This window comes from Bombus vancouverensis, chromosome 10, assembly GCF_051014615.1.
Source record: "Bombus vancouverensis nearcticus chromosome 10, iyBomVanc1_principal, whole genome shotgun sequence".
Lineage (NCBI taxonomy): Eukaryota > Metazoa > Arthropoda > Insecta > Hymenoptera > Apidae > Bombus > Bombus vancouverensis.
The window spans coordinates 8594082-8621244 of record NC_134920.1 but is presented as its reverse complement, the minus strand read 5'-3'; the positions used below and the strand labels follow the sequence as shown (position 1 = coordinate 8621244).

The following is a 27163-nucleotide window of genomic DNA, read 5'->3' as shown; positions in this document are numbered from 1 at the left end:
TTAGGATGTTTGATGATTAGTTTTATTTAGGCAAAAATGCATGATTCATGCTTATAAGGAACATTGGATGAACGTAATATCGATATGTACAATTATGTATAATTTATTGAAAATTTCGTCGACCACTATGCTACGGAAGAAGACATACACTACGTATCTTATAGCCAATGTACAAATAGAATTATTTTGTTAAGATATCGAGCATGTACAGTTAAATACGAAGTTTAATTAATTATTCGCGTGAAGTATTCCACGTACCTTAAACCCTACACTTTTTGGAAAAAGATTGATCCTTAAGAATTTGTCTATCCGTGGCGACAGTTCTGTACGTGCTCAATAAAAATTATAGTACGTATTAGCACTTGTACGATCAATATTTAACCTCAAGCATACGTTAAACACGAGAATACAGTGGATGATTCCATTTCTCACGATGTTTATACAAATTAAGTCGAAAGAAGATCTTTAAACGAAAATACAATTAAATATCAGACAGTTTATAACTTTTTACGCAATCAACATCGAGCGAAACGAAATAGTATCCTTGAAATTAAATAATAGATGATGTATTATAACTAAAAGGTAAACTAAAGATATTTTTTGCATCGTTATAACTACGAAGAGGGAGAACTACGGAAACATTCGAATTCGACGATAATACAAAGGTTTGCTTTACGTATGTGTCTCTGTGAGATGACAAACATCGAATACTTTATCCTGCATTAATCCTTACGTATCCTGAATTTTTATAAAACATAATTTACTGCTCGCGGAAACGATTCTAGAAACTGTATTCCAGTTTCGTTTCGCTGTCCCCGTCGCTGCAACAAACAGTAACGTCTTGTATTCCAGGTTTAATGATTAAAAACTGTCCCATAAATTATCATCCGTGTTAAAAGAGAAAAAAGTTAAGAACGAAAATGCAAAACTGTTATGTACGCTAGCCAGTACGCTACCTCTGGATAACCATAGTCGATCGTTCTAAGTACCACGATCCGTTACTTTCACTCTGTCAGCTTCCACCTAATCCTGTAAGAACGTACAGATTATGGTTACCCATTGCGAGACAATGATGATTTTTCTCGTTGGTTTTCGATCGTGTCTCTCTTTGGCCATCCTTCAGCTGTCCAGCAGCTGACGGACGGGCAGTGTTTCTCCGTTTTACGAACCGTTCCCGCGGAAATTCTCGGCTGTCCCTGTAGCCGAGTGACGAACTAAAATCCGTGAATCGCAATCGCACTCTTCACTTGACGTGCCGACTCTTCGCCCCCCTCCTTTCCGTCCGACGCCGTGCTGAAACATTTAAAAAGCCAAGTTTTGCTTGCCGCAACGCCTCGCGAAGATTCTCTATATTGCCAAGCTGATTCACGCTGAGAAGCTTCGTTTCGATTTTCCCGGTTTGCAAGCCGCACGTGTCGCATGCATATGGGACAGGCATTGCAGAGGGGAACATGTCTTTCATGTTTTCGCTGTCCGTCTCGTCGTTGCCCGGACAGTATGGTACAAATACTACTGGAATGAAGCCAAGCTGACCAATGAGAGGAATGGATGTCGTGCTGGTGGTTTTGACTGTATCGTTTCCAGGCTCGACAAGGTAACAGGGACAGGTTTCAGGGTCTGGCCCTACAGACTGATCGTAGGGCTTGATATTGATCGGATTCGGTGGCTGAACACCGATCGCAGCGAACTCGAAGCTCGGTTCGCTAGATTTTTCGGATAATTGGTTTACCTGTTTGATAAGCGCGGCGGTATTTTCTTCGGGGCTCGTTTCTATTCGAATCACCGGTTCGCTCAATTTCGTCACTTGTTGCGGATATTTACGATTCTCGCGAGAGCCCTGCTGCAATCTTTCTCGGCTGGAGTACTTCGCACTAGTGGTAGGACCACCCACTCCGTCGTAAACAGTTTGAGGAATTGGCGATACAATTTTCTTAAGATCTTCGTAGTTATTTCGGTCTTCCTGTTCTGTGTATTTACGCAATTCCTTTCGTTGCGTTTGCAGCAAAGAATTAATTTCGTCCGCATTTTGGTTCACTTGTCCTGTCTGATAGCCGGGTCTCTGGGATCGATTTCCCAACTGCGAGTCTATATATGCATCCTTCACTCCTATGGGACCGCTTATCTTGCTTGGATATGTAAACGTTGTAGATTCGACGTTCTTTTCGTAGCCTTCATTCGAAGTTTCATTATTGAAATATTTCAATTCGAACTTAGAGTTAGAGGTTAACCGTTCTACTTGCTTCTGTCCATACAACGGATAAACGTAAGAGGTTGGCGTCGTAGCTTCGTAATATTTGATGGGATATTGAATCTTAATTGGTCCTTCGTAGTGTGGACGAATTGTTGGGTGAGCTCCAGGCACGTAGTCGGGATCACCAGGCCATGGCCCATCTGGGCCGGGCGAACCTGTCGGCCATGGACCATCTGGACCAGGAGGGCCATCGCCACCTATACCTCCTATTCCTCCAATTCCACCTTCAGGGCCTCCTGGCCCGCCTGGTCCACCTGGACCGCTTGGTCCTTGGGGACCATCCGGACCATTGGGCCATGGACCATTGGGACCATCTGGACCTACACCACCAATTGGGCCTTCATGCCCGGGAGGATATCCTGGATATGGGGGATACGGAGGCTGATCTGAAACAACAGAAAAAAATTTATAATTTTAGTGGAATATATATTAATAAAAAATGAACCAAATATTTCTATTATACTAGAAATTCTACTCATTTGCTAAGTTCAACATGGAGATTTAAAATGTACATACCTGGAGTTGATGATCCGGGATGTCCATGATGTCCAGGCTTCCCAGGCTTTCCAGGGACCTCTGGATACGGCGGTGTTCCAGGGTATCCTGGTTGCGGTGGGACAGGTGGGACCCCAGGTATCCCAGGCTGTCCCGGCCTACCCGGCTTGCCAGGTTTACCAGGTTTTCCAGGTATACCTGGTATTCCAGGAGTTCCTGGCGTACCGGGGGTACCGGGATAACCTGGTTGTGGAGGTATTGGTGGAGTTCCGGGTGTTCCAGGAGTTCCTGGTCTACCAGGGATACCGGGATAACCTGGTTGTGGAGGTATTGGTGGAGTTCCGGGTGTTCCGGGTGTTCCGGGAATTCCTGGCGTACCGGGGGTGCCGGGATAACCTGGCTGTGGAGGTATTGGTGGAGTTCCGGGTGTTCCGGAAATTCCTGGTGTACCAGGGATACCGGGATAACCTGGCTGTGGAGGTATTGACGGAGTGCCGGGTGTTCCAGGAGTTCCTGGTGTACCGGGGATACCGGGATAACCTGGTTGTGGAGGTACTGGAGGAGTTCCGGGTGTTCCGGGAATTCCTGGTGTACCAGGGATACCGGGATAACCTGGCTGTGGAGGTATTGGCGGAGCGCCGGGTGTTCCAGGAGTTCCTGGTGTACCGGGGATACCGGGATAACCTGGTTGTGGAGGTACTGGTGGAGTTCCGGGTGTTCCGGGAATTCCTGGCGCACCGGGGATACCGGGATAACCTGGTTGTGGAGGTACTGGTGGAGTTCCGGGCGTTCCGGGAATTCCTGGCGCACCGGGGATACCGGGATAACCTGGTTGTGGCGGTACTGGTGGAGTTCCAGGTATTGCTGGAGTTCCTGGTGTACCGGGGGTGCCGGGATAACCTGGTTGAGGAGGTATTGGTGGAGTTCCGGGTGTTCCGGGAATTCCTGGCGCACCGGGGATACCGGGATAACCTGGTTGTGGAGGTACTGGTGGAATTCCGGGTGTTCCGGGAATTCCTGGCGCACCGGGGATACCGGGATAACCTGGTTGTGGAGGTACTGGTGGAGTTCCAGGTATTGCTGGAGTTCCTGGCGTGCCGGGGGTGCCGGGATAACCTGGTTGAGGAGGTATTGGTGGAGTTCCGGGTGTTCCGGGAATTCCGGGCGTCCCGGGAATACCGGGATAACCTGGCTGTGGAGGTATTGGTGGAGCTCCGGGTATTCCAGGAGTTCCTGGCGTACCGGGGGTGCCAGGATATCCTGGCGTACCAGGAGAACCAGGATGACCGGGTCTACCTGGTGAACCGGGACTTCCGGGGTAACCAGGATGTGATGGATGTCCAGGCTTACTCGGTTTGCCAGGTTTGCCAGGTTTGCTAGGCCTGCCAGGTTTACCTGGTATTCCGGGTGTTCCAGGCAATCCAGGAGCTCCAGGAATACCAGGAGAGCCAGGATATTCCGGAGATGGTGGATATGGCGGTGGATATGGTATGCCGGGAGTTTCTGGAGTTTCGGATGAACCAGGATATGGTGGTTGTTCTGGAATTGCTGGGGCGCCAGGTTTCCCAGGTTTCGCAGGTTTCCCGGGTTTGGCAGGTTTCCCAGGTTTGCCCGGTCTTCCTGGTGCACCAGGATAGCCTGGTTGTGCTGGGCCACCAGGTATTCCAGGCGTTCCGGGATATCCAGGTTGCGGCGGCGTACCAGGATAGCCTGGTGTTCCTGGTATACCCGGTGTACCGGGAGTACCAGGCGTGCCAGGGCCTCCAGGTTGAGACGGTTTTCCGGGGAAGACGGGTTGTCCTGGCGTACCAGGTTGAGGTGGTGTTCCAGGATATCCGGGAGTTCCCGGTGTACCAGGCGTTCCAGGTGCCCCAGGTGTGCCTGGGTATCCGGGTTGTGGTGGTGTTCCAGGATAGCCGGGTTGTCCTGGCGTTCCAGGTGTGCCAGGTGTGCCGGGGCTTCCAGGTTGTGGTGGTGTTCCAGGATAGCCGGGTTGTCCTGGCGTCCCAGGTGTGCCAGGTGTGCCAGGTGTGCCAGGTGTTCCGGGTTTACCTGGGTATCCAGGTTGGGGTGGTGTTCCAGGATATCCCGGTGTTCCCGGTGTACCGGGTGTTCCAGGTGTGCCTGGGTATCCGGGTTGTGGTGGTGTTCCAGGGTAGCCGGGTTTTCCTGGCGTTCCAGGTGTGCCAGGAGTGCCAGGTGTTCCGGGTTTACCTGGGTATCCAGGTTGGGGTGGTGTTCCAGGATACCCTGGTGTTCCCGGTGTACCAGGTGTTCCAGGTGTGCCTGGGTACCCGGGTTGTGGTGGTGTTCCAGGGTAGCCGGGTTGCCCTGGCGTCCCAGGTGTGCCAGGTATGCCAGGTGTTCCGGGTTTACCTGGGTATCCAGGTTGGGGTGGTGTTCCAGGATATCCCGGGGTTCCCGGTGTACCGGGTGTTCCAGGTGTGCCTGGGTATCCGGGTTGTGGTGGCGTTCCAGGATATCCAGGTTGAGGTGGCGTCCCAGGGTAGCCGGGTTGTGCTGGCGTTCCGGGTGTACCAGGTGTTCCAGGTGTTCCGGGTTTACCTGGGTATCCAGGTTGGGGTGGTGTTCCAGGATATACCGGTGTTCCCGGTGTACCGGGTGTTCCAGGTATGCCTGGGTATCCGGGTTGAGGTGGAGCTCCAGGATAACCGGGTTGTCCTGGCGTTCCAGGTGTGCCAGGTGTGCCAGGTGTGCCAGGTGTTCCGGGTTTACCTGGGTATCCAGGTTGCGGCGGTGTTCCGGGATAGCCGGGTTGTCCTGGCGTTCCAGGTGTGCCAGGTGTGCCTGGGTATCCGGGTTGTGGTGGCGTCCCAGGGTAGCCGGGTTGTCCTGGCGTTCCGGGTGTGCCAGGAGTGCCGGGTGTTCCGGGTTTGCCTGGGTATCCAGGTTGCGGCGGTGTTCCGGGATAGCCGGGTTGTCCTGGCGTTCCAGGTGTGCCAGGTGTGCCTGGGTATCCGGGTTGTGGTGGCGTTCCAGGGTATCCAGGTTGAGGTGGCGTCCCAGGGTAGCCGGGTTGTCCTGGCGTTCCGGGTGTGCCAGGAGTGCCGGGTGTTCCGGGTTTGCCTGGGTATCCAGGTTGTGGTGGTGTTCCAGGGTAGCCGGGTTTTCCTGGCGTTCCAGGTGTGCCAGGTGTGCCAGGTGTACCAGGCGTACCAGGTGTGCCGGGACTACCAGGGTGTGGTGGTTTTCCGGGGTAGCCGGGTTGTCCTGGCGTCCCTGGTGTAGCAGGCGTGCCAGGTGTACCAGGCGTGCCGGGTGTGCCGGGGTGTCCAGGTTGAGGTGGCGTTCCAGGATGTCCGGGCTGTCCTGGCTTTCCAGGTGTGCCAGGAGTGCCAGGTGTTCCAGGTTTGCCCGGGTGTCCAGGCATGCCAGGTGTGCCTGGGTATCCAGGTTGTGGTGGTTTTCCGGGGTAACCGGGTTGCCCTGGAGTTCCGGGCGTGCCAGGTGTGCCTGGGTATCCAGGCTGCGATGGTTTTCCGGGGTAGCCTGGTTTTCCTGGCGTTCCCGGTGTTCCCGGTGTACCAGGCGTGCCAGGTGTGCCTGGGTATCCAGGTTGTGGTGGTTTTCCGGGGTAACCAGGTTGCCCTGGAGTTCCGGGCGTACCAGGCGTGCCAGGTGTGCCTGGGTATCCGGGTTGTGGTGGTTTTCCAGGATAGCCGGGTTGTCCTGGTGTTCCAGGTGTGCCAGGAGTGCCAGTTGTTCCGGGTTTACCTGGGTATCCAGGTTGGGGTGGTGTTCCAGGGTAGCCGGGTTGTCCTGGTGTACCAGGTGTGCCAGGAGTGCCAGGTGTGCCGGGGCTTCCAGGTTGTGGTGGTGTTCCAGGATGGCCGGGTTGTCCTGGCGTTCCAGGTGCGCCAGGAGTGCCAGGTGTTCCGGGCTTACCTGGGTATCCAGGCTGGGGTGGTGTTCCAGGATATCCCGGTGTTCCCGGTGTACCAGGTGCTCCAGGTGTGCCAGGTGTGCCAGGCTTACCTGGGTATCCAGGTTGTGGCGGCGTTCCGGGATATCCGGGTTGTCCTGGCGTTCCAGGTATGCCAGGCGTGCCTGGGTATCCGGGCTGTGGTGGTGTTCCAGGATGGCCGGGTTGTCCTGGCGTTCCAGGTGTGCCAGGAGTGCCAGGTGTTCCGGGTTTACCTGGGTATCCTGGTTGGGGTGGTGTCCCAGGATATCCCGGTGTTCCCGGTGTTCCCGGTGTTCCCGGTGTACCAGGCGTGCCAGGTGTGCCAGGTGTGCCAGGCTTACCTGGGTATCCAGGTTGTGGCGGCGTTCCAGGATATCCGGGTTGTCCTGGCGTTCCAGGTATGCCAGGCGTGCCTGGGTATCCGGGCTGTGGTGGTGTTCCAGGATGGCCGGGTTGTCCTGGCGTTCCAGGTGTGCCAGGAGTGCCAGGTGTTCCGGGTTTACCTGGGTATCCTGGTTGGGGTGGTGTCCCAGGATATCCCGGTGTTCCCGGTGTACCAGGCGTGCCAGGTGTGCCTGGGTATCCGGGTTGTGGTGGTTTTCCAGGATAGCCGGGTTGTCCTGGCGTTCCAGGTGTGCCAGGAGTGCCGGGCTGTGGTGGTGTTCCAGGATAGCCGGGTTGTCCTGGCGTTCCAGGAGTGCCAGGAGTGCCAGGTGTTCCGGGTTTACCTGGGTATCCAGGTTGGGGTGGTGTTCCAGGGTAGCCGGGTTGTCCTGGTGTACCAGGTGTGCCAGGAGTGCCAGGTGTGCCTGGGTATCCGGGTTGTGGTGGTGTTCCAGGGTAGCCGGATTGCCCTGGCGTTCCAGGTGTGCCAGGAGTGCCAGATGTTCCGGGTTTACCTGGGTATCCAGGTTGGGGTGGTGTCCCAGGATATCCCGGTGTTCCCGGTGTACCAGGTGTTCCTGGTGTGCCTGGATATCCGGGTTGCGGTGGTGTTCCAGGATACCCTGGTGTTCCCGGTGTACCAGGTGTTCCTGGTGTGCCTGGGTATCCGGGTTGTGGTGGTGTTCCAGGGTAGCCGGGTTGCCCTGGCGTTCCAGGTGTGCCAGGACTGCCAGGTGTTCCGGGTTTACCTGGGTATCCAGGTTGGGGTGGTGTTCCAGGATACCCTGGTGTTCCCGGTGTACCAGGTGTTCCAGGTGTGCCTGGGTATCCGGGTTGTGGTGGTGTTCCAGGGTAGCCGGGTTTTCCTGGCGTTCCAGGTGTGCCAGGAGTGCCAGGTGTTCCGGGTTTGCCTGGGTATCCAGGTTGGGGTGGTGTTCCAGGATACCCTGGTGTTCCCGGTGTACCAGGTGTTCCAGGTGTGCCTGGGTATCCGGGTTGTGGTGGTGTTCCAGGGTAGCCGGGTTTTCCTGGCGTTCCAGGTGTGCCAGGAGTGCCAGGTGTTCCGGGTTTACCTGGGTATCCAGGTTGGGGTGGTGTTCCAGGATACCCTGGTGTTCCCGGTGTACCAGGTGTTCCAGGTGTGCCTGGGTATCCGGGTTGTGGTGGTGTTGCAGGGTAGCCGGGTTGCCCTGGCGTTCCAGGTGTGCCAGGAGTGCCAGGTGTTCCGGGTTTACCTGGGTATCCAGGTTGGGGTGGTGTTCCAGGATACCCTGGTGTTCCCGGTGTACCAGGTGTTCCAGGTGTGCCTGGGTATCCGGGTTGTGGAGGTTTTCCAGGGTAGCCGGGTTGCCCTGGCGTTCCAGGTGTGCCAGGAGTGCCAGGTTGTGGTGGTGTTCCAGGATATCCAGGTTGTCCTGGCGTTCCAGGTGTACCGGGCGTGCCAGGTATACCTGGAGTTCCTGGTTTGCCTGGATATCCTGGTTGTGACGGTGTTTCCGGCATTCCGGGATATCCTGTAAATGAAATTTTTGTATTTGTTATGGATCTTTTTAAAATTTTCGTACTAGTATTCTTTCGTCGCATGTTGTATGTTTCGGACAGTATCGACGTTTGCCATTCTCTCATGTTGTGCATACCAGGGTTATTCGGGTATTCCGGTTGTTTTGGTGGATTCTGTATTTTACCTGGTTATGTCAGTGTTCCACCTATGATTGAATGATTTGTGCTTGGGCCTTTGTGTTATTTAATGTTAGTGTTTTGGTGTCGAACTTGACTTGTTTGTTTGTTATTTATATGAATAGTGATTTACCTGGTATTGGTATGACGCTTGATCCTGAACCCGTTCCATCGAATTGTCTACATATTTCTGGGAAATACAGATTTGCCCATTCTGTAATCACCCCATGATGATCGTGATGATCATCATGTTCCTGATGATGTTGTCCTGTGTCATCTTCGTGGTGATGTTCGTGTTCATGAAGGAACAATTCAACCGAGTTTCCTGGTTGAACAACTCGATATCCCCAACCATCGCTGATGTAGAACGTTGTTTTCAGCTTTCCAAATGGATCAATATATCCATAGCATCCATACGTGATGTCGTCTGGACCGCGTACCTCGTGATGAAATTGCCCGTTGGGACTTACTTCATAACCATAATTATATGCATCTGATAAGAAGAATAATAATATATTCAAATATGTACGAAACGATTCTCCAATATGCTGTCATCAATAACTATATACTCACTCGAATAGAAATCTTGATTTAGGTATTGAATTTTCTGCTCGTCACTGATGTTCAATATTACTTCTCTACTCTGCCTGCTTCCTTGTTGCTGTGTGTATTGCAACAGAGATGTGGCAATCACCTATTGCAGATGAATTTACGATTAATTAGTAAAAAAATTGTGTTTTATTATTACAATATTCGTTTGCATTTTATTTTGTAAAGTATATAGTTATGACACTGGGTTTTAGAAGGCTGATTATAAATCAGTAGAAAGCTATAAATAATACAGTTTGTTATTCTAATACGCTTGTAACTCATACTATATGATCAATTAATCAGGAACGATAATTAAGCACGAAATTAGCCAACTTGTTTTTCGCTAGGTGGACTTTAGCTGGACTAATCTTGTTCACCTTTTAAAAGCTTAGCAAAGATTCACTAACAGATCGTCTCGTCATCTTAAATGTCAAGTCGACCGCTTGAAGTTCAGAAATATGCTTGCTGAAACCATGCAACTACATTTTATTCTAAAAATTAGTTCCCTTTTGATTTTAAACAATCAGTTAGGTAACATATTTATATATTTCAATTTTTTAAATTTTCTTTCGTCATAAATTAGTTATATAGGTATAGCTGAAAATGACATACAAAATCTAATTTTTTATTGCCCCTGGGCTTTGATTCATTTCTGACTTTAAAAATTTCAATAAGTTTATACACATTCTTTATTCTGATATTTCCTAATATAAACCAGAAATATCTAGATTAGATTAATATCTAGATAGATCTAGAATTTCGCTCTTTTTTTGTCACTAACAATAACGTTTGATCTTCTTATACTCTAAAAGTCAACTTACTGAGTCCTGTAATTACTTCCACGTGCTTAATGCTAAAAAAGCCTTTTTCGTTCGCGTTGCAGTTTAGGATAATTAAAAAATAAAGTCGCGTAATCTTTCAATGGAACATCATCGTGTTCCTCAGTGGAACGATAAACATCTCAGGAACGTCGGCAATCCTTATAACGTTTTACACTTCGAGTGCTTCTTCCCCGAAGAAATTTTATTTCAAAATAATGAGGTCAATGAGGCTTGTACGATTTACGTCGACAAGCCACAGTCAAAGGATAAAAATCGTCCAAATTTATTGCTTCTGCTTGGACGTTCGTATTACTACTATTGGCGCTATTGCAGTCACAGTGCGTCATTTTTTTTTTTATTATACCCTGAAACCACTAAACGATCATCGGACGTGATATGCGTAGTAAAAGGACAAAAAATGTCTTTTTATTCATGAAGATTTATTCGTAATGATTATAAGAATCATTTTTATTGCTCTACGCTCGTCGTAGCGATAGTGGACTTCCTTCGACTTTGTGGCGAAGCTGCTTCGTTACCTTCGACGATGTTACGGTGGTACAGTGAGATAACAATGCGACAATTAACATGTTAATTTTGTATGGACGATGATTTAACGAGATATTTCTGCTTTATGTGCTCTTCGCGCTATACACGTTGTTATTAAATTATGGTTTCTACGCGTTGCGATTAAGAAATTGTTTAAGCACCGCTTAGTGAAGCTTAAAGGATACAGAAACAAAGGTACCCCGAGTATAATGAAACTAAGCTTCAGGAGCTTAAAGGAATGCAAAATATCGGTTAGACGATGGAGACTTTCACGGAGACGAAGTAAAAATATATTACGGTATAATCGTAACAGAAATATTTTTCAGAATTTGAACGTTAAAGAGATCAGATGGAACGAGTCGATTCATTACCAAAGCAAACATTGCGATTTTCATTAATAGGAATAATTGATCGAAAGTTATATTTTATCGAAGCTACGGATAAGAGCAGATTATCTTTATGCTAAAGAAAACTATCCCAGGCAAACGAGACGCTGGTCTTATTTAACGTTAAATAACTAATAATTAAACTCATAATTTTTCATTAAAACTTTAATTAGTAAATTGAAAGTGGATATTTTCGTTTAAGTAGATTATCCGAATATTCCATTACGCGAATCCTGTCCTGTTTATCAACGCCCACTCGTGTCAACCGAAAGTGAAATTTCGAAGCAGTTTCTGCGCGATACCTCGGCCGATCCTACCGAACGAGTTTAGATTCACGTTGTTTGCTTGCGTATTTATCGGTTATTGCGGATCGATAGCGAAGAGGAATTATTATTCGCGTTATAGGTTCGAAAAGATACGACTTTCCATTACTTTCGTTCGATTTCCAATTTTCATTCGATTTATGTGTGATCTGGTTATTGGTCTACGAGCATTTTTACGGTGTTTAAGAAATATCGAAGTTAGATATAATGGCTGGGAAAGAAGTTACGAGTAGAAAATACAAGACATTCGTTGCAAACGTATACTTCAACGAGACGACAAGATTCTAATTCTCTACAAAACTCTAATTTCAGATAAATCTTTCTTAACTTTTGCTATGAATTTTCCCAACGCTCTAATCATTGCAAGCCACACTTGTTGTGTATCAAAGCGTTTGAAAGGGTAGCCAGTTAATAGAGACGTTTGTTATAACACGCATCTTCTCGTTCGTGACGTTAAAACACGCTTAGAATTATCAACTTATGTTCGTAATCATGATTGATGGTTGCTTAGTTACGGGTTCCACCCACATGAAAGGCAATTGAAACGCTACTTTATTCTTCACAAGTATTTTTGACAGTCCTATTCAATCAGATTAATGATACCTTGCTAAGCTCTAATCACTGATTTCAGCTAGAAAGCTATGATTTATGCACGCGATGTAATAAGTCAATAACGAAATGAAACAGATACAAATTGGCATTGAGCAATGGGTCGCGTGAGCCTTCGCGGTAAGACGGTACGTATAAAAAAATAGCTGATTAAAAAACGTTTATTTTCTTTTGCTTATTTTGCATAAAATTTGCCAGGCTTTCCATTCCTAAGCGTCGTAATACGACGATCGAGGAATGTGCCGTTGAATCGATTAGATAGAAGATTGATGGAAAGAATGATGCATTTTCTGGAATTTCACCTTATCGATCCAGCTATTATTAAGAAATCCTAACATCATCGATCACCAACCGAACGATAATCTCCGTGAAAATATTCATTTATAGAAATTGTTTATGCATATACGAACTAGTTCCAGCATATTCTTAATGGTATCAAGGACGTTGGTACCATCGATCTCCGATCGTATTTCCATTCTGATATTTCCGCGACAACGCGTCAAATGAAACATTCCAAAACGTACAACATCTACGATAGTCGACGTCAAATATAAAAAGATTTAATATACGTTTGAGAGATGTACGATAACATCTGATCATTGGTAAAAGTGGTTTCTAAATTTGACAAGTGACGCGTATCGCTTTCTTTCCACGCCTTGCAAATCGCGAACCCTTTCTCGCCCCGCGTTCCAATCCACGTCGATCGAACAGGCTGCGAAAGCAAATTGACGCGGCAGGTTCGCTCCTCCTTGACGAGCACGAGAAATCAATGGTCGCGTACAACCACGTAGTTTCACCCATGAATAATAAACGAAGAGGTCGTCTGGACTCTGAAAGCGCGAGCATTCGATCGCGAAACATCTTGTTCGGCACGAGGTCGACCTAGATCGTTGTGAAAAGTGGCACGATCGCTCGTATCCTGCTAGGACGTTCTTTGCCGCGTGATCGATGATGTCAGACAGCCGTATCGTTCCACCTACGAAAAGGGAAAGTGAGATCCCGAGTAGCTCTTCTTCCCGACCATCTCTTCGCCATATCTCGCCTTCTGTATATACAGTCCTTCGTGTGTGGTGGGAAAGGTTAATATATGCCAACGCTCGACCTGCCCTGCGCCGTGAATCAAACGTCGCCTGTTAATCCCTCTGGTATTCGTGCCGGCGCGATATTTTAGTGGACAATGGTAAATCAAGGATCGAACCCCAGGCAGTAACCATCCGCGTTTACGCGCCTCACCGGCTGTCAAGATTAACATCGTGTCGCGTCGCTCAGACGTCTTCAGGATACACACGGACATAAACCCACATTGGGAACCGGTGAAGATTTCGCGGGGGACTCGAGGACGTCCGAGAACGCGCGAAAGGCAGTTGATCGATCGTGGTCCGGTCGATCGAAACGAATGTTTCGCTAAGGAAATCACAGGTCACAAAAGTACTCGGACAATTGTAAAGAAGTTCGATGCGTGTGTCATGTAAAATATGTTGAAATTTCGTTTGCGCCGTGATGAGACACGCGAGTACACTTTTTGTTTTCTTTTTTCTTTTCTGTCTTTTCGTTGATGTGCTCTGGATATGGTAAAATTATCTTCATAGAACGCCATACGCTTTTGAATTTGTAGACACGAGCTGCGATAGGAGGGGGCGATTTTCTCACTAGTGTATTAAAGGACGAAAGACGAATTCGTCCGAGGTGGTTGAAATTTTTGCGAATAAGAGAGAGTTATACATATGTGTACATTGGCGAATATCGTTTCGATGTACGTATTTCGGATTGTTTATTCTGCGTCCCTGTTGCTTTCATTGCGATTCGCTGTTGTTGATTTTGAATGTTAGGTGCGCGCGAAGTTATTTCCCGAGGGAAAAATATTATTACGAGTAACTACTGTTTAATAAATATTCATATGGTAAATATGCAGCGTGATAGTTTCGGTATTTGTATCTCGAGAACGATAAATAATCACGTTTAAGATTACATTGAAAATGATTAGTCTCATATTAAAATACTTCGATTAGCTATCAAGCAAAAAGTTATTACATTTTCCCTGTCGTCTTCCTTTGCGATAACTTGTCCTGTAAACTATGTATTTTTTCTTCCGAGATGATAATCCGAAACCTCTTAAATTATCTGTAAATCGATAGATCCAGTCTCGCTATGAATTGCCGTTAAAAACCTAATTGTAATTCTCGATGCGGTGTCAGCATCGTAAAACCGAGTATTAGAGATTATCCACGGAACAGCGATGAAATGGCACGTAAACGAATGCAGATTATCGAAAGATGAAGCGGTGTTTATCGAATAGGGCATCTGAAATTATACGTATGATTTTCAGGCGAAGAAACGTGGATCCGTATGAATATCCACGTGACGAGGATTGTCCTGGCCGATCGAGACGGTCGTCGATCCCTTAAAATGGTATTCTATACGTTAAAAGTAAGAAATCTTTCGTGATGATTAAAAGCAACAACGATCTGTATATCCTTTTGCAGAAAAACAACGAATTTATTAACGAAACAGGTAAATTCCGACGAGGAAATTTTATAAATTGTAAAAATTGTTAAAAATTTGATAAAAATGTAAAAAAAAAAAATTGAATAAAAATGAACTATTTGCCGATAATTTGTTACCCGTCAAATCACGCTATAATTAGTTATTATATTATTACGCGGCAAAATAGTTACCCGTTTATTACCTGGTTTTTCCACGAGAACTTTACAATGGGAAAGGCGATTGGGATTCGTTTTCTCATCGCACGGTGAAGATGCAATCAGTCATAAAATTCATAGCGATAAATTCATACGGCTCTGTCAATAGAATAAATTCTCAATGACATTGATGATTGATAATTGAGAATTACAAGTCAAGGGCCGGACGAACAACCGTAAAAGTTCACGACAATTCATAAATTCGTAGCTTCGTTACGCGTTCTATTTGTTCCGTTTCGTATCGAACTGTTTTATTACCTTCGATACGAATGCTCCTCCGTGAAACTTTCGTTTTCTGAGTCATTGGTAATCAGATAACTCGGCCTCATATATCAGTACACTGGAGGATACAGGCATAAAAAATGCTATAAAAATTCGATTATTTATACGTATAAAAACTTTCTTGGTTTATTCTTCGTACACCATCTGTTCGTTAGAAAAGCGACGCAAGTAAGAAAAGTACATTTTTGTGGAAATCTCATCTCGCCCGAACTATCCTCTTAAATATCACGCGAAACGATTCTTCGCGTAGGAAACTGGGAATATCAAAGTGGAAAATTTCATTCGACTTTCGTATTAAATTCCGATTTGATCTGAGGTAGTCGATTTGGTAGCAAAACGAACGCGGTTAGTCGTACTTGGTCGCTTGTTCTGATAACACTATCACGCGGCATCGCATAAAGTCGAACAGTATTGGCCATTATACGCGATCTTTTCTATATCTCGTGTCGTGATTGAAACGTTAATTTCCTTTCTACTCGTTGGATCGTGCAGATTTATTTTTGGTACGATTGCCAGACAGAGTATGGCGTTCCTGGTCGACCTCGAGTATCGAAAATTGAAAACGAAAGCTAGCTTTTAATCGAGTCGGTGGTTAAATGAAGCAGCATCGCAAATAGTATCTGAGGCATATAAACGATCGTTTAACACGAATTCGTTTCGTTTGGTTTCAGTGGGTGACTGGTGTTTGCGTTTTTAAATAGCACATTTTTAAATCGTGGCCGCGAGTGCCTGGCTGACGACTTCTTGAAAATGAGAACACCGCGAGTAACGAAGAGATACTTGGACCAGAACGTCGAGCCATCGTGGTTCAAGGTAAGAAATTGTGCCCATTCGTCACTTCCATATGCGTAGCCTTTTATTTGCAAGCGGCTCTAAGACCTTTGTTGCGTGAACGATTACGCGCAAAACTTACGCACAGTATGCGTTCGCCGCGTTAAATTCTGATTTGTTTAAACGTGCAGCAAGTTCGTGTGATATATTGTACCGAAACAGTGGAGGGAAATATAGATTAATTATCGTTGGGCAAAATTACGTACGCGTAGGTAAACGTCATGAGTGGATTTAAGCAAAAGTCAAAGGTGAAGTTATAAAAAGCTAGAGGGCTTTGAAAAGTATAATTCGTCTAAAAAGAATTCTTTCATTTCCACGTTTTTAATCCGTTCTCTTAATCAAGTATTTTCTGATCGATGGAAAACCTTTTTGCATAAGAAAGAAATAATAGGCTTTGAAGCGTTTACCGATAATATCAACATCGCTTAAACCGATTTTCACGTGACAATCTCGTAACAAGCTCGATCGTGTACACACAGGCGATCTCTGTGGAAGAGAAATAACACAACGATATCATCCGTGACTTGTGTTCGCGGGCGGATAGCCGGAATATTGCAAAATGAAAACAGAGAATCGTGTAACACGGTTATGAGAAAATTACAAGCGTATGTAAGATGTTCGAAATCTTATTAAGTCTCGACAGATATCGTTAATTAAAGCGTGTGAACGCATAATGGTTACAATTTCTTCTCTCTGAGAAAAAAAGAACGATCGGCTGAAAAGATTGCGGCCGTCGATTGCATAATCGCTCGTATGTACCACGAAACGCGCTACTCTATTCACGCTCGTCCCGTTCTCCGTTTTCATTTACTCTGTCATTTGCATACAGATGTTGCGTTTTTGCGGTGTATAATCATTATGACAGGTAGAAACTCGAGGGACGTAAAAACAAGTCCGTAAATATGTGTATCTATAATCTTCTCGCGTGGAACATCCTTATTAATTATTAATTCTTCTATCTTATCTTTCGTATCGTGGGTCTGATTTTAATATGCATATAGTTTGTTTCAAAGGTGAAAATTTCATTAACAAAGTCGGTTAATTATTTACAACTTTTCGTACTTATGGACATAGGCTCGCGAACAGCCTGTGTTCGAACGCTTGTACAATTCCTTTGTATATGTAATCTTTATATAAACTTTGACAGTTGCTTCCAATTTTTCCGATATGATCCTGGCAGTGCTATCTCATTACAGTGTTAATGAAATTTTAAAACGTATACCATATGGACATGAAAATTTTCCATAAATATTTTGTGTTCAAGTATTTTCATGAAGCAATGTATATGTATATATATTGTATATATATATATAAAGTTAAATAAAAGAGAAGAGTGAAATATAATTATTTCCTGAAGAAAATTTGAAAGAGAAATTTTGAAGTTACGAAGATTTAAAATCAATAATTAATATTGTAGATAATATTATAATAATAGTAGTACTGTAATACTTAATATAGCAAAGAGAAAGAAGATGTATAATGATGTCTCATTTGAGAAACTACATAATTAATAATAATTGGATCACGGTAGAAAGATACTAGAGAAGAGAATAAAGTCGATTATTGTCTTAACGTGATCCCCATAAAGAGAACGCAACGATCTCTCGTTCACATGCTCCAACAGAAAATAATTACATACAAGCTCTCGTAATCCTGTGACAGAAAAATTCCACTAAACGAGGGACAATTAGCAGAAATCGATACTCTTTGTGCAAATTCATTTCCTACATTACTCGTATTCTGTTCCACACGTTACTCATATCTTTACGTAACTCGACATGATTCTCTTCTTTTTTTTGTCAAGTCACTAAAAATCTAAGTCACTAATCAAAGAGAAGAAACAGAAAATGCATATATCGAACAAATCGTACCGTCATCGGAAGGATTTCCCCGAGACAGGAATTTCCATCAGCAGTTAGAGTCTTTATATTTAACATTGCTGTTTACACTTTGCACTTGTTCTTAACTGTGTATACAGTTGGTTTTGAAAATAATCGAACATTAGCATAACTTTGACTTCTACGTTCTGTACCCGAGATAAATACAGATAAAACCGTGCTATTGAACAAAAGGACTATCAGACAATTACCATTTTTCGCGATACGAAAATTCACTTTTTCCCCAACGTTTCTTTAAAATATTTAAACAACGGTTTGCTCTAAGCCACAAATTCTTTACCTTCTGAATCTATACACTTCGATATACCACATAGCATTCTTGCTGTTTTATCTGCTGTTTTATCTTAAAAGTTATACTACTATCCGAATATCTTCGAGGCCGACCGTATATGCTCGTGTATCAGACATTAAAATAAGGTTTAATTTTAGTTCGGATACTCCGAGCACCTATCTTTCCTACATGGATAAATTTAAATCTTTACGCAATACCAAAAATTCCTACATTTCTAATTCAATTACAAAATAACGAAATTCGTTTGAATCAGTTCCACTGAAATCTTTCACAACGAACAGTCGTTAAATTGCACATCCCTTGGCATGTATTATACTTCTGCTTTAAAAGACGAACGTATCTTTAAAATCGTTTTACGTTTGTATCAAAGATCTAACATTAAAACAAACATTCTTTCTTCACACGGACCCATTTGCCTATCTATCGTATCAATTAATCTTCCTAATAATTTGATGCGCGATAGCCTACGGGGTGGTAAAACCGATCAACCCCTGTATAATGTATATCGCGTGATGAATCGGCCCGAGGCTGGACGGTGGCCTCTGTGTCGCGAAACACGAATCGGCGCATCATAGCATTCAGTGAAAGTCAGCGACGAGTTGCGTAATGGAACGTCGATATCGCTTGGAGCCAGGCCTCTGGCCTGGCGATCGTTTATCTTACGGTTTGACCGCATCGATTCGAGCAGATACGCGCGCACAGCCGAGTTTAGGATCATTCAGATCGTTTTCTATTCGGAGAAAGTTCAGCCGGCCTGGTTCGTGCGAAATTCATGGCCGAACGAGCTCGAATCGTTGAACACATAGGATAAGACCGAAGCGAGATTGATAAGAATTGATTGGCAATTCGAGTAGGAATGATAATCGTAGAAAGAGGAATCGATTTATAGATATTAGAAGAGGAATGAACTTAGTGATTACTTCCAGGGGAGGGATTAAATGATAAGGATGAAAGAAGTATTCGATATTAGATAAAGTAACATTTCTATTGTTTCGTTGAGTTTGAATGGCTGACACTGCGGTTCAAGTAAGTCGAAGGAGATTCAAATAGATTGGTCAGGTAGGTTAGGTGAGATATTAAAAAATAGTCATAGATATAATTAAAAGAGATGCAATTAAATAAGTTGCAACTGACTTAAATACATCGATCGGTCGAAGTTGTGTGCAGCATTGATGAATAATTGTATTTGATATATTGATTGATATTGTATTTTGATAATTTGATTAAATATTTGCTTAATATCAATAATATCCGAATGGTGTTTGAATTGCAATGCTCAAACATCGATATCGTATTGTACGATTTGTATTGCGATCGATTACGTGGATGCTCGCAGGTTGCGTGCTTCACGGGAATCGTTCTATCCGATCCTCGAAACATCGAGGGATCGTTGTTCCAAAAATCAAGATAACTCGGTGGTCTCGCAACCGACACTGTACGCGACACTTAATCTCCCTCCTTCTTTTCCTTCGTTCATCAACGTAATCGTACTAATTGTTCGTGGAAACAATGGCCGGTTGCGGGAGAAAAGCAATTTAATATCAGAAGGCCAACCGGGATATTACCGAAACCAGATGGAGGCGGTTTGCATTATTGGGAGGATTACGAAAAGAAAGTTAGCTCGATAGGATCTACACGGATTCATTGTCAGCCCGTTGCGGAGGTCGTGGCAACAAGTGTGCGAGGGTTCGACGGTGTTTGTTGCGGCTTTGTGGTTTCTTCTAATGTAAAATCAGACAAAACGCGAATTAATTTATCACATACTGCCTAGCACGTGGAAAATTGAACAACAAAGGAATAGAAAGAAACTTTTTTAATTGAAACACCAGAAATCGAATACTTTTCATATTTGTTTTAGAATATTTTTTCCTAGCTTCTTTCTAATGGTGACGTTACCTCGATTATAGAAACCTTTCACGAATATATCATGCGTGTTATATAGAACTTTTTGAAATTTCGTTAGCACTATGGTGAAACACGACTATTAAGATTGTATCGATAATGTTTGAAACGAACTTGAAAATGTATATGGAAGTTACAAAATGTTTGTCTGGTTAAAAATCACCAAAGTATCTGATCGGCAAATTATTATCGATTGTATCAGTAAGCAACAATATCCAGCAAATTGTCAGAAGAAAGCTCTCTCTGAGGATCTGCCACTATTTAAAAAGAAAACAAAATTTCTATTCCCGTGGTATCTGTTCCAAAATATTCCCAGTGATGCAACTTTCGATCGTTGCACAGTACTTTCACATTTTCTATCTATTTTCTCCCAGATAAACCCGAAATAGAAATCTGATTGAATCATTAGCATATTCGTAACGTTACCATCTTGCTTTGTAACACTTGCTTTCTATGTCATTGTTCCCTGATTGGACACAGACCATTTTCTGAAAGCCTGAGTCATGTTCTCTCTGTGAATTTGTAACTTCAATCTTTCTGCATATCGAAAACATAAGAGGCCAAGTAAAATCCTGCGGGGAAATTAATCGAAAAGGACATTGTGGCAAAATCAGCGTGGCCGATACACGTGCTCCTCAAACAAGACTTTCTTGCTGTCTAACCTTTAAACATTGTTCCTTGCGCGCGTCTTTCACAACTGAGTTGCAACGAGTTGCTTAATGCATCGCGTACCAACATTATGTTTTACTGATTACATTAATATATAAATTCTTAGACAAGTTGTACGGCATTTAGTGAACTTTCGCATCGCATTGAAAGGAACGATTATGGTTTTTCAACTATTTAATTTCGATATAGGCAAGCATTATTAAATAATAATTTTGCTTTTCGCTTGCAATTCACGTTATTGCTCTTTATGTATTTCCCTGGGCACATGCAAATCCTTTTACTTTTCCATTTGCTTTGTAATTTTCAGAGCTGCCAGTGTAATTAAACACAAATAAAAAAAAAAAAAAAAGAAAAAAAAATGATGCCCGAAGTAACAATTTCAGTCGGTTTTAGCTCTAGAAATTTAAGAGAAAATAACGTGGTTTATTGTTTGTTACGTTTTAGCTGCGATTTTCTACGCGAATCAAACTTTAATTTCAGAATTCCTCGCCGTGTTTTTAAACCGACTGCGATTTCATTTAAACACCTGCTGTGCTCAATTTCAATCACACTTTACAACGATTATACTCTTGACCCGAGCAATCGAATCTTGCGTACATTCGCGAAATAATTTCCATCGTGAGTTACGATTATATGGAAGATATTGCATGATATTTAGCTAGAAGACCTAACGACGAAGGTAAAGGGTAATTGTGAACGTGAGCGTATCGACGATCAAGCATTCAATAAATCATAAAACATAATTATTACCTCAGGGTATCAGCTTTTAGAAAAGTTTCCACGTGAGAGGGTAGCCTTTTGAAATCTGTGTTATTTAGCCAAGTAGTCGGAGCTCGTGACGAGCGTCGTATGTCGTTTCATTAAAGATCCGTCTGTTTGCGAGGCAGTTACGACGAATCGGCAGTTAAACGCGTTTGCAAATTACCTTTTACCTTAGGGTGGCTGGTACATCTCATTGCACCACCTCGTGACTATGACAACGAGTTCGACGAAACTTTCAATTCTATCCAGGATTAAATGACGATTGTGGTCAGGTGCATGTGCAAACTTACTCCCTTTGTACTCTCAGCACGTTTACACATCGTTTAAATGTCTTTCAAATAGGATCTTCTCGCCAAGGGAATTATCTCTGCCGTAAAAAAATTCCCCCTACATCTGGTTAATTAAAATTTACTCGTCTGACAGACGTCGCGGTTTTTAATTCTTGTTAAACCCTTTTTTGTAACGTTTCAATAGAGATACACGGGTTCTTGAAAGTATTCGAACACTCGTAGACATCTTTCACCGAATACATTATGTACGAAACATTGTGAAATTTCATTAGCACCGTTATGAGACTGGATTATCATGATTATGTTCGTTAAGTTTGAAACAAATGCAAAAGTAGGATATACGTATGTAAAAATGAGAAGATATTCACTAAAGTACAAATGTACACGTATTTCGCAATGATCACGAAAGTTAAGTTTAAGTAATCAATTAACCATCGTATTGATAAACCTGGATATTCATTGGGGACCTTCGTCAATGCTAATTTTTTTTATTGATAAACTTTCAAACTTTATTGATAAAACCATGAGACTCGTGTCTCGTTAGAGTACTAATCAAGACGTTTTACGTAACACGTACGATATGCACATCGAGGGTTTCTGTGATATGTGTTCAAATACCTTCGTGAACCACTGTACAAAGAAGGTAAAGGGGTTATCTGTTAATAGATATCTGATAGATAAAGATTATCTATTTCGTGGAAGAGTCGATGCACCGTTCAGGGAGTCAAAAATTTGCAAGAAATTGGCGGCCAGACGAATTTGCAAATTTGCAACGTACTATCGCAGAAGCGCAGTAAACGGGCAGCTGCGGACCGGAACAAATTAGCTGAGCTTTTGTATTTAACTAGCCGTATCAAAGCGTTAAACGCTGTATCTCGCCGGATTTGTAAACAGTACAAACGGATTGCATCTGAAGATAATTTCTAGAGATTGAAGATAGAGCCGGAGCAGCCTATAGTTCAACCGGTAGTCGTCAATCATTGCCAGACTTTCGATAGAAGAGGCCTTATTCGAAGTTCTCCCGACAGATGAGCAGATCTTCTGCTAACCATTGACCGGCTATTATTTCACAAGCCCTTTCTTTTTCCCCAGCCCCCTGTACCTATCCATCTCCTCTGTATTTGTGCACTCAGAACCCCATAGTTATCGCCCGTCTACCATCAATATCGGAGACTCGTTGAAAAGATCGAATCTAATTTCTAAATTAAAGAATCCCATTTTTTCAATATCTACGATTATCTAATTCTGTCGTAAACAAACGATACCGATTTTTCATTTATTTCAGTGAAAAGTATTTCTTCAAATCTTTGTTCCATCTCTCTTAATTCATCTTCTATTAAATTCCAAATCACAATTTTTTTTATTCCATACCACAGCTACTAGTGCTTTCTATCTTTGGTATTCCTCTCAAATATCCTCTTTTTATTCTAAAACTCGCGAATAATTATGCACGTTAATGAGACAGATTCTTCGTCGATTCGTTGACGAGTCCCTAAACGTTCCATATACCAAAACTCTGATCCGATGTCTTTATCGCGATCGTCGATCGTTCGTTTCGCGGTTGTTCCATCGTTTGTACGCAAGTAGTCGCAGCTTACTTATATAATTTATACCCTGAGAGACAATGATGCGTCGGATAGCAGGGGTCATCTCGATGACTGGCGACCGATACGCGTTCGAATGCATCGTTATGCGTCACGCTCGAACGAACCACGGGATTACACGCGAGCATAATAGCGTTACTCCCGCGGCATTGAGAGTTATGAATGAAATGTAGTGCAACGACATTGGCGTGCGAGTGCCAAGATCAATGAAACTCCGCGCCACGAGCATCGACCATCGCGATACCGGCCTATTATATTATATGATGGTGCAATCGTCATTCGCTTCGATTCGCGTGTAACTACGTCCGACGCATTTCAAATGTATAACCGAACCTCTGTTATCTGCGCAAGGTTTAATGACCTTGAAACATTCCTCTTCGAATCCCTACTCGTACACGTAAGCGGAATAATTAATTTCCACGTGATATTCTTGAAAATTCGTTAGAGGCTTCCGATCGAGATTAAATAATTCTTGAAATTGTTTTCGCAACCACTGTGAATAATTTCTGCGCATAATTGAAATACTATTTGTATGTTTTTAATTAATCTATACTATGAGAGTTATTTGATTGATGAGAATTATTTAATTGGCGAGAGTCGATGGAAATTGCACTAGGAATACTCGATAAAGGAAATGATCTATATTATTTCCCCCCCAAAAAGAAAGAAAAAAAAATAGGTAACATATAGAGTAAGAAATCTAAAAATTAAATCATTCTACCGGGATACGAATATTAAATGCTATGCGGAGAATATTTTGACTTTGACGAGTTGATAAGAATTAAAGGTTGATTTTTCTTTTGTTTTTTCTAAACATAAGCGGAAGTGTGTTGGAAGTAACGAGCGTTACATTGGGTGCAGTGCAAGAGAATGATTGCCGACCCGATTGTTGGTTGCGATTTTCTATTTGCAGTCGAATAAACGTATGCCTTTATTTCGTAATTCGTTGGTACTTCGTCGCGACGTGGCGTGAATCTCTTTGCTTTCATCCCAGAGAACGTGCAGGTGTAAACGCCTATCATCGCTATATTTAAGTGACGGCTACCGTGAAAGATTATTCGCGGATAAACGCTTTATTTCAGTCTGACTAATGATCAATCAATTTCAATCAACTCGTGGCTAGTACGCTAATGAATTTCTATATAATTTGAAATCTATTGAATAACGATAGTGCGATCGATTAATTTTACGTTCGTGATAGGAAATATTTGAAATTGTACAAGTCACACGTTGTTTTTATATTTTAACCACCCACTATTTCTATTTTATTTATCTATTGTTTAATAACATAAAATTATTAGACCGTTTAGAAGTTTCTTCACATATTCCAAACATATTTTTATATTGAATGAGACACGATGAAAAGTTTGTTGCAGACGAAGGTACGTGCGCAAATTTCAATGGATACGTAGAATTTGAGAATTATTGCAGAATGTTCATATGAAAGGACACGTTTTCTGTTTCTCGTGCAACCTATGAAACGAATAGAATGAACTCAATATTGAAATTGCGTCGAGTTAATAAATATCGTTCCCGCGTTCCACATATCAGCGCGAAAAAAAGGGAAGCTTCAATTAAAAGTTTAATTGTAACATGGAATAAATCATACACACAATTTGTAGTGTTGCGATTACGAACTTGTTGATAACATTTTAATTCCATCGATATTCGCTATCAATTTAAAACATCAAAAGTTTGATCGCGTTATTACACAGAGTAATATATCGTGTTCCGAATATTTCAAGCTCGTCGAGCACCCAAACAAAATTAGAGTACAGTTTACCCATTTCTCGAACTACACCTAAATCACAATCAACGTTTCCAACAGCTCGTTTCAACTTCGAAAACGACACTTCCTCGTCGCGTCTGCCCAACCTGATTCGACGTTGCAAAAGGATTTGCCAAATAAATAATTTCCATACAAGGCCATCGGACCAAAACGCAGCAATCCATGTCAATGGTATTCTACTCAGCCCACGCGATTATCTCATCCATTTCTACCTGATTGCCAACTCTAAAACGTCTAAAACACCTTGCCTACTCTCGACAAACTCAACGAACCTACATCCACGACCGTTCTATTTGCAGCGAAATTGAGTTGTAACGTTTCTCTGACCAACATCCCGTTTCACAATTACCTAACTACGGCAATTCACTGACTCGACTGTCAAAAAGGAAGAGAAGATGAAGAAAGAAGCGAAAAGGAATAGAAAAGAATTTGTAGCACTCGTGGTCCTGCGTATATGGGACACGTACCAGGCTGAAGAAAGCGGCGCGCACACGGCCGACCATCCTGACGCACCGGTTGCTTCCGTTTAGCAAGGCATCGTCACGACGATCTCAGTCTCGTACAGATGATGATCTCTTCGTATTGTACACGCAGTGTGCCGTTCGAACTGAAAGACTGAAGACGTAGCCAGCAGAAGAAGGCTTATATACAGGGTGGGGGTCGGCAAGACCAACCGACCAACTTGGTGCCCATCCTCTTCTTGGTGTCTTCTCTTTTCCCCATTCTTCTCCGTTTCGACTCTTCAGGGATAATTCTTACGTGCTCCCCACTCTATTTGCCCTCCCCCTCACGATATAGTGATCCTTGTTCGTCTTGAATCTGCAGGACCCTTCCGCTCGAGTAAAAAGGAGTCATGGAACGTGGCACGATCCTCCAACCATCGTTATGCTTATGGAATGGGGGATTCGATGGTTTCCGAGGATGGCTGATGGTTTCAGAACACCTCCTTTTTTCCCTACTCCTCCATTCTGTTGCTTTTGTTTTGGTACCTTCAAAAAAGGCTCGCGGTTGTTAGTCGAAACGAGGAGGTGTGCTATAGACGGATGATCGATGAGTGTCGAGCGATGTAAATCGTTTCTTCCACCTTTCTTCGGGGGCGGTTTCGTTATTTTTACCAGCGGCCATGGAAGAATGTGGGTGGCAATCGGGAGTTTCGTTGCAGTTTATCTTTACGGACGTGTTACTTTCTTCTTGAAGAGCAAAGAGTGTATTATTTTTAATATTATTTTAGTAGATTTTATAGAAATTTGCGATCTACTACGTATCTTGAGAGTGTACCGCTAGACTGCGAATTTTTATGCCTTTGTGGGAAATTTAATTTCTTTTTCTTCAAAAATATTTAAATTTAAAAATCCATACGATACTTATGGTATGTATCGCCTGTAAAACTGAACAAAGCACGGTAAAAATAAATCAGGATTATACGTAAAAGCACCCGGAACTATGCAGAATTCTCTCGCAGCATTGGAAAGAAGAAATTCGTAATTCGGTCCATAGCGTGGCCTTTCCAGCGATCGCAAGGACTGTGCAGGTATTTCGCAGGTGGGACGCGACGCGACGATGAATCACCTCGTTAAAGATTCTCGAGAAATTCACTGTATCCGATTCATCAAGTTTCGTAGGTACGCAATTGGGAAAGGCCGAGAAAGATATTTGCACGTTTACGACCTTCGATTGGCTAGATCGCGTAAACAGGAACGCATTTTTCTACTCGATGAAGGCTTTGTACGCTTTACACCGGAGGCACTTTTGTCATACAGCTGCACACGAATGTCTCACGATCCGAGTCAATTTGGCCTCAAGATTATCGTGAGAAATAGCGAGTTGCTCACAAAAGTGTTCGAACACTCGTAAAAACCTTCTATCGATATGTTGTTCGTGTCATATAGAAAATTCTGAAATTCCATTATCGTCGCGATGAGATCTGTTTGCCATGATTATATTAGCAAAATTTCCTTTAAATTTACGTTACATATATACATTTCCAAATTGACTTCGAACACTTCGATATAATTATGAGAGTCGGTTCTATTCCTGTTCTACTTCAACTCATTTCGTTGTCAATGAAATTTTAAAACGTTTAAAACGTAACACGCATAACGTATACGTCGAAGTTTTCTATGACAAGCGTTTAAAT

The 27163-nt window shown here is 43.4% G+C and overlaps 1 protein-coding gene across 1 annotated transcript; it reads right to left on the bottom strand.

The window, feature by feature from the left end:
• Positions 1-211: 211 nt before the first annotated feature.
• Positions 212-25684, bottom strand: LOC117157128 (uncharacterized). The gene is made up of 6 exons (XM_076621978.1): positions 25494-25684; positions 9306-9426; positions 8866-9225; positions 7625-8569; positions 2768-7444; positions 212-2637 (listed from the first exon to the last, which is right to left on the bottom strand). The coding sequence occupies exons 1-6, from the start codon at positions 25527-25529 to the stop codon at positions 1244-1246; spliced, it is 7533 nt and encodes a 2510-aa protein (XP_076478093.1). The 5' UTR covers positions 25530-25684; the 3' UTR covers positions 212-1243.
• Positions 25685-27163: the final 1479 nt, after the last annotated feature.